The sequence below is a fragment of the Leptidea sinapis genome, chromosome 26 (assembly GCF_905404315.1).
Source record: "Leptidea sinapis chromosome 26, ilLepSina1.1, whole genome shotgun sequence".
NCBI classification, from domain to species: domain Eukaryota; kingdom Metazoa; phylum Arthropoda; class Insecta; order Lepidoptera; family Pieridae; genus Leptidea; species Leptidea sinapis.
In genome coordinates, this window is record NC_066290.1 from 11,595,028 (window position 1) to 11,603,377 (window position 8,350).

The 8,350-nt window shown below is 34.0% G+C and overlaps 2 protein-coding genes across 2 annotated transcripts; both read left to right on the top strand.

Annotated features, from left to right (window-relative positions):
* Window positions 1-302: 302 nt before the first annotated feature.
* Window positions 303-2,322, top strand: LOC126972604 (monocarboxylate transporter 7-like). The gene has a single exon (XM_050819458.1). It carries the CDS (start codon window positions 303-305, stop codon window positions 2,244-2,246), a length of 1,944 nt encoding a protein of 647 aa, XP_050675415.1. The 3' UTR covers window positions 2,247-2,322.
* Window positions 2,323-4,582: 2,260 nt separating this feature from the next.
* Window positions 4,583-7,247, top strand: LOC126972447 (SRSF protein kinase 3-like). Its single transcript, XM_050819222.1, has one exon. It carries the CDS (start codon window positions 4,702-4,704, stop codon window positions 6,505-6,507), a length of 1,806 nt encoding a protein of 601 aa, XP_050675179.1. The 5' UTR covers window positions 4,583-4,701; the 3' UTR covers window positions 6,508-7,247.
* The last annotated feature ends 1,103 nt before the right edge of the window (window positions 7,248-8,350 follow it).

Sequence of the window (8,350 nt, forward strand, 5' to 3'; positions counted from 1 at the left end):
CAAAATATTTAAATTTCATTTTTGGACTTCTTTATGTTGTTGTATTACTAAATGACAAAGTTCTATCAATGGACAAATTGTATTTATGGCAATAATAGCAATTTCTTAAATTCTTTTTTGTCGTTAATTTTGGTCTGTGCTCGTCATCTATGACATTTAAGAAGTAATCTAGCATCTGTTAGTCACTATTGTCACTTAATATATAGTAAATAATAATAGAAGTCATGAGTACTTATTAAATTTTTTGAGATATATTTATAATGCAATTTATAAATTGATTAATTTAGGAAGAAATATAGAAAATGGCACCAAAACCAATCTTAGTCAAAACAACTGAGCCTAGCAAAAGCATTTTGTTTACACCCAGTAGGGTTGTAAGTAGACCAGATAATTTGGAAGGTGGTGAAGAAACTGAGATCGCTGCTCAAATATCTGTACCTCAAGATGGTGGTTGGGGTTGGGTTGTTCTGGCTTCGGCATTTATATCTATTTTTATATTGGATGGAGTTGCTTTTACTTTTGGGAGCTTACTAAATGATATGTCCTTAGACCTCAAGATAACTACATCCCTATTGCCGTTGGTGAATTCAATTTCCGTAGCCATTTATTTTATTGCGGGGCCTTTAGCCTCTGCGTTTATAAATCGATTCGGTTTTAGAGCCTGTATAATGTCCGGATCAATTATTAGTGCGTTTTCCTTACTAACATCATATTTTTCAACAAATTTTACATCACTTTGTGTTTTTTATGGATGTTTTGCTGGTTTTGGATACTGTCTTATAAATATGGCCGCATGCCTTATTGTTGGATTTTACTTCGAAAAACTCAGATCACTAGCGCTAGCCATTGCTACAACTGGATCAAGTTTTGGTGTAATGATTATGTCACCAGTGAACACGTATTTATCTAATTTGGCAGGCTGGCGCACAACCACATTATTTCATTCAGGACTGTTTGGACTTATATTTTTTATTGGAATGACTTTTCAACCCCTTCTTTCTTTAACTGTTATGAAGACTACAGACGATCCAACGCGAACTGTTACTTATTTACCTAATTTATCAACAGCGGGCTTAAAGTCGCATACAAAGTCAAAAACAGAAGGCTTGGTGCCAACTGCAACAGAACGATTGTTTGGCGCTGCTTCTAACTTGAACTTTCCAACTGCTGCCGCTGTTGTAGATGACAGCGTGCATGGAACAACTTCTCAACCTGGGCCATCTACGGCAGCAGTGTCTAAATTAACTTTGACCGCAAATACACCGCAAGCTGGTATAAGTCCAAGGCAACTAAAGCAAGTACAATCGATTATATCAAAACCGAACCTTAATGATAAGAACAAAAAGGCAGTAGAATTAACTGTTAATATTGAGTCATCAAAGACGACAGGTTGCTGTGGACGATTATGTCAATGGGATGAACATATTCCACAGTCAAGACCGATGTATAGAGATGATGCGTTTTATGAAGGAAAATTAGAAAAATTGCCTGCTTATCAGAAAAGTATGCTTGAAACTCCAACAGAAGGAAAAACAGGACTTGAATATCAATTGGCTGTGTCAAGGGCGGCAACTGCTGTTGACTTACGTGAACGCAGAGGTGTTTTTACAACTGCCGCGAGGCGGGTTTTAGCCACTATGATGGGACCAAAATTGTTGAAAAAGAAGTCATTTTTATGTTTATGCATGGCAGGTTTATTAGTGTATGTTGGATTTTTAGTTCCATATGTTTATATTCAAATGAGAAATGAAATGGAAGGTATACCCGCCAAAGACTGTTCCTTATTTGTTAGTGTGATTGGACTTTCCAATGCTGCTGGGAGAATCATATTGGGTGCAATAGCTTGTAAGATGGAACCCGTAAATTTATTTAGTATATCGATGTTGATTGCCGGTGCTAGTACGATTTTATCAAATTTTTCTTTCACTTTATATGCTCAATATTTGTATTGCTTTCTTTTTGGATTTTTTATTTCATGTATGGCATCTTTACGTAGCACAATAATTGTATCCATATATGGATTGGATAACTTAACAAATGCCACAGGAATAATGTTATTGTTTCAAGGCTTAGGTAGTTTATTTAGTACACCACTTGCAGGGGTGTTAAAAGATTTTTTTGGTTTTTCTGCTGCCTTTATTAACGCGGGTGCATTTATAATATTAGGTGGACTGATAATCTTACCAATTAAAAAATTCGCACGTGAAGAGCGTGACAAAGAAACAAATACATCCCGAAATAAATAATGATTAGCAAAATAGATTGTTTACTATATAAGAGAATATTTTATTGATTACTTTTTGTATAAATTATGATTCTTAAATAAAGCGATAAACCTACCTTTTTAATTATTCTTATTATTATTTATCTTTATTATCTTATGCCATAATTAAGTATGTATTAGATATACGTATCAATCTAAAAACGTACTACCTACTAAATGTAAATAAATAGCGACAATTTACAAAGAGCAACAGTCTGAGTCACTACTCAGTAGTATCCTATTTGGCAAACCCACTGGTTTGCCATACTTGCGTATGGGCATAATTTTGAGGATTTTATTTAACAATTTAGGAGAGAACAATAAAATCTGTAAGTAAAGACTGTCCGCGCTCTCAGTGTTCACATGTCATGTAGGTATATTTGTAAAAAACGATAATAGCAGTAAAACGAGTAAGCCCATAAGTGAGTAAGTTAATATTATGTCAAAGCTATATTTTTTTGTACCCACGAAACAAAAATACCAAAACTTTAGAATTTTGGTATTCTTGTAAAACGAAGCATATTGTTCAAGTGGTGACCGGGAGTTAGTTAGGCAATTGTTACAATATATATTAAAACCCCGCACCCTCATTGTATGAATCATTGAAATTTCAGTGACTTAATTATTTGTATTGCAAATATATAGATATTTATATGTCAAAAAATGCAGCTCAGGATAAATAATCACGAATATGTTATATACTAAAACCTTCTCAGAAGCACGCTGCATCTTATGGTGTAGGTAGGTATTATTCCTTTCGTTTCAGTAGTTTTCAGTTTACCTGAAGGAAAACCGGCTGTTCATTTATTATTACAATATAGATTGTTAAGGTACATACTATGTCGTCGTAGTGCTCGTGCCCAAGAGGTCACACGGTCACAGAAGCCCCGCGCAGAATGTCGCGTTCGAGTAGTCGAAATATATTGTTCGAAAACAATATATGTTTTTGAAGTAATACTTCTTTTGGCTCGTTAGGGAAAATTATATGAGGTATTTTTTACGATACGCGCCCACATCTTCACGCAAACTCGACACCCTGATGTTAGCTGGTCGACTAGACCACTTGTGTCATAATTCAGCTACTAAGCCTCTAGTAACTCATATGTCTACTGAACCACAACCCATGGACGAGAATTAAATGAATTTCAATAATTGACGAGAAACTTCTTTAGAATCGTTGTGATTAGAAACTAGATGAAACGAATAAGCGAGGCGATAGAGACACAAACAGGTAAAGGTATAGGATTCAGCCGACGAGAGAATGAGCTAGAAAACATTACACATTCTCGGTTTCTAAAAATGATTTAAAGCGACGGTAAAAAGAGACAGACACATAAATTCATAAGATTTAAAGTTGGAGAAAATGCTATGATAGGTTAAAATGTGTTTGGTACCCAAGCTATCATCGTTGAAGAAGACATTGCCTTATATATGACGCGAGTATACCGTAATAATATATTTTGACGTCATGCGCACAACATATTAGTACATAGACACCAGGAGAATATAAACATGGTAGCGGTTATAGATTATATATATCTTTCATAGCGGTTGAAATTATGTGTCATCATACCAACATGTACCAGGACTTCATATGCAGTTTAGAGGCTTAATATTAATTATTTTGCATCGGATACAGCACTTCCATTGATTGAGTTGGACGCCAAATTTAATTTGAAAAGGTGCAGCAGTTGCACTGCATCAACAACACGATCAAAAACAGTAATTGATGCAGTATTCCAAAGATACATTGACCATATTAAGAACAAAGTATTTATTTCATACTTTAGTCACCATAAGCATCATTTTAATTTTAAATTTGTCTCATTATCTTGAAGCCAAAATTTTAGATGGTTTCACTTCTACCACATATGAGTTTCACACCTGTTTTTTTCAATTTATATATGTTGTAAAATAATAAAAAAAATCTCTCTGATTGTATAAAAATAATTAAATGATATTTTATTACACGACATTTACTAACTAAATTATGCAATATAATAATATTATCATTCTTTGTATTTAATACCTTCTTTATTACAGTATTGTGTTTTCTACATAACTAAAATAGCACGAGGAAAAAGTTTTTTTAAACGATTTTTCTTTTATTACGCCAAAAAAGAATAATTTCTTGCATACGTACATACTCCATAGGTACACACACTTTTTTAATTCAATAAGTATATTCTAATCAATAATTTGATGTGTTTTTAATAACTTTTAGGATGTAAAAAATCAAATTCAAGTATTTTTACAAATCACGCATACATAGCTTATTGTCTGTCTACGGTTGTTCAGCATGGCAACATTGCTAATTTCATGTCCGAACGCATTTTGTTCTGTCTGCGACCGGCCGCCATACTCAAACAAAAAGATTGTGAGATGAAAAGATAAATTTCCATAGGTCGATACTGGTTGAAAGTTTTGTAAATATCTAAATGAGTTCTAAATTAGATGTTAACAGGAGAGTTCTCGCCATCCAGGCGAAAAAGAAACGTCATAAATTAGGAAAGAAAAAAAACCGAGAGGAGGATCACGGCTCTGGACAAGGGAACGGGCTGCGTAATCAGAACCAAAATCGTCTGGAACCAACTCATAGCTCTTCCAATGAAACGATTGAAGAAGACGATGACGAACAATACGCCAGTGACGACGAGGAACAGGAAGATAGTGCAGACTACTGCAAGGGTGGTTATCATCCTGTGAAAATTGGAGATTTATTCCTGAATCGTTACCACGTCACTAGGAAATTGGGATGGGGCCACTTCTCAACAGTGTGGTTATGTTGGGATCTCATTGATAAACGATTCACAGCTCTCAAAGTAGTCAAATCTGCACCACATTTTACTGAAACAGCTTTAGATGAAATTAAAATTCTTAAAGCTGTTAGAGACAGTGATCCCTCCGATCCGAAACGGAATAAAACAGTTCAATTATTAAATGATTTTAAAATTACTGGTGTTAATGGCACCCATGTTTGTATGGTTTTTGAAGTCTTAGGTCATCATCTTCTAAAGTTGATACTGAAGTCTAATTATAGAGGAATCCCGCGTGAAAATGTTAAAATGATAATCCATCAAGTCTTAGAAGGCTTAGATTATCTTCATACGAAGTGTAAGATAATTCACACTGATATTAAGCCAGAAAATGTGTTAGTATGTGTTGATGAGTCTTATATTCGTAAGTTGGCAGCAGAGGCGACAGAATTACATTCTTTGGGCCTCAGATTACCTCACTCTCTTATAAGTACAGCCCCTAAGGAATTTCAAGAACAAGTTGTCACAGGTAAAATGAGCAAAAATAAAAAGAAAAAATTAAAGAAAAAAGCTAAGAGACAGTCTATGTTATTAAAGAAGCAAATGGAACAAATTGAGGAAATTGAAGAACAAAAAAAGGTTACAAACAACAGTGAGTCAGCACCCATGTCTCAGGATAATGATGATTCCTCTCAGACACCTGAGGATGTAAGTGTTATTGATACTCGGTCTGATAATGATACCAACATTAATGGGTGCAATGACTTGCAAACAGCTGAAGAAGAAGCTTTCGATACCGATGCTGAAGCAGTGCAAGTGAGGAGCAAGCAGTATGGTTGTGGTGATGATGCTGGAACTCCAATGTCAGAAGGTGAAATGACTGATACTCCACCATCATTTAACTCCCAACTGAAATCTATGGAAAAGAAACCTGATCCTGCTTTTGATGTTTGTGATGTAGAAGTAAAAATTGCAGACTTGGGAAATGCATGTTGGGTTCACCGCCATTTTACTGAGGACATTCAAACCAGACAATATAGATCTTTGGAAGTATTGTTAAGTTCAGGTTATGGTACTTCAGCTGATATTTGGAGTACGGCTTGTATGGCGTTTGAATTAGCTACAGGTGACTATCTTTTTGAACCACACTCCGGAGAAGGCTACACACGGGATGAGGATCATTTAGCTCATATTATTGAGCTACTTGGTGACATTCCGAAAAGGATTGCAGCTTCTGGAAAATATTCCAAAATGTATTTCAATAAAAAGGGAGAGCTAAGAAATATAACTGGCTTAAAGCCTTGGGGTCTAGTCTCTGTTCTAACTGAGAAATATGAATGGTGTCAGAAGGATGCAGAAGAGTTTGCAGATTTCTTAAAACCAATGTTAGATTTTGATCCTAACCGTCGAGCAACTGCATACGAGTGCCTTCAACACCCATGGCTGAAACCAGCCCAGCAAGAACAAAAGGATCCAGAAAATATATGAAGCTGCTCTCTGTTATAAGTATGACTGTTATAATTATTAAATTATTAGTGTCAACTTACTAAGAATTTCAGATTTGTGTTTTAATCAGTTTGTTTGAGAATGGATTCAGTTGTTACTTATATTGTTGGCTATCCTTAATTCCATGAATATAGAAACAATGCTGTTAAAGAGATTAAGTATATTATAATGTAGCAATGTATAAAATACATCTGCTGCTGAGAAATTAGCATTTTCAAAGGCAAGCATTATTGGCAATCATAATAATATAACACCAAATTATATGTACAGATAGCTAGTAGTGTAAATTGTGATGTATGATGATAGACAATATAGGCTTTGTCACTCTTTTAGGAATTTATTAGTTGATATAGCATTGCACTAAAGTTGTAAGTAATATGAGAAACCATAAGAAGTCATGCATGTGTACTAATGTGTAGCCATTCAAGTAAAAGTATGTCAGATAGATTAAGTTTGTTTTTATCATTATCACAAAAATCTCATTATGTAAACTAGGATCTAAGACAGTATTTGTAATACAAGATTCCGAGACTGCCTTTTTATATATGAATTGACTTGCTTAAATTTTAAATGAGTGGCCGATTCTAATTTTGATAGGCAGTGTGATACAAAGACCTTAACCAGTTGATAGAGTAATAATATTTAAATTAGATTTTGATTTAAATGACCATTATTTGTATTATTATGTCTGCAAATTTACATGAATAAAGTTATGAAACGAGCTTGTTATTATGGGTTTTTAATCTACCTTTTTTTTTGATTATATGAGCAGAACATTCAGCTGATGGTAACTTGCACTGCCCATTCCAATGCAGTGCACCTCAGGATTCTTGAAAATACCAAAAACTAAAGTTGATACACATTATTGTGTTTGGGTGCAACAGGATGTTAAAAGTGGATATTGTCTGATTTCTATGACTATGAGGCATATTGTTAAGATATAGAGTTGTAAACAAGTATTAACAATTGGGCTGTTACATGTGAGACTGTCACGCTCACATAAGCACATACAATAATATATTGAATAGCTTTTACTACATACTCTGAAGAAACAAATCAGATTGTGATTCAAAAACGATTAGATATTGTTTTCCACTCAGAACAATGTAGGGTTGCTGTGAAATTGGTGAATATGGTAACTGGGAAGTGTTCATAAATATTTTCTTTATGTATGTATAATTTTAAAATAGACTACAATTTACCGATATTATAATAATATTGTTTAGTTTTCATAAAATATGTGCCTATATAATATGTAAGCGACATATTATGTTATATATATTATATTAATTGGCTATGTACTAAAAGAGCTCTTTTTAGATGAATAAAAATTGAACAACAAGCCGACTTTTTAAGCTTTAAAAAAAACATTTATTCATTACAAACAGTAAGTCTTAGTTATATTATTTGATGTTGAAACAAACTAATAGATGGCGGTACTATCTCTATTTATGATACTAACTAAAATTATTATGAAGCAGTAAGTAGTTAATAGAGCAATATAAATATTTTAATTCCAACGGATCCAATACTTATTTACTACCATTTAATAATGTTCCAATATATCTATTTAGCTATGAATACATCGCATCATACGGTTAACCAAATTTTTAATAAAGTTATTGGTTAAATCAACAGATGTCTCTGTTCGTGGTGGATTGACGACCTGGCGTAATTGTTTACCTTATTGTTTCGTAATCGGGTGATGTTCATAGGGTTCGCGCCGCAGTCAAAGCTATGGGTGGTCAAGGCAGACAATCATCAATGAGTAATAATAGTACCTTCTTAGAGGAACGGAGGAACATGTGATTCCTCCGGTGTTGTA

What these genes read in the sequence shown, in the direction of transcription:
- LOC126972447 (XM_050819222.1), top strand. Translation starts at nt 4,702, where the DNA reads ATGAGTTCTAAATTAGATGTTAACAGGAGAGTTCTCGCCATCCAGGCG.
- LOC126972604 (XM_050819458.1), top strand. Translation starts at nt 303, where the DNA reads ATGGCACCAAAACCAATCTTAGTCAAAACAACTGAGCCTAGCAAAAGC.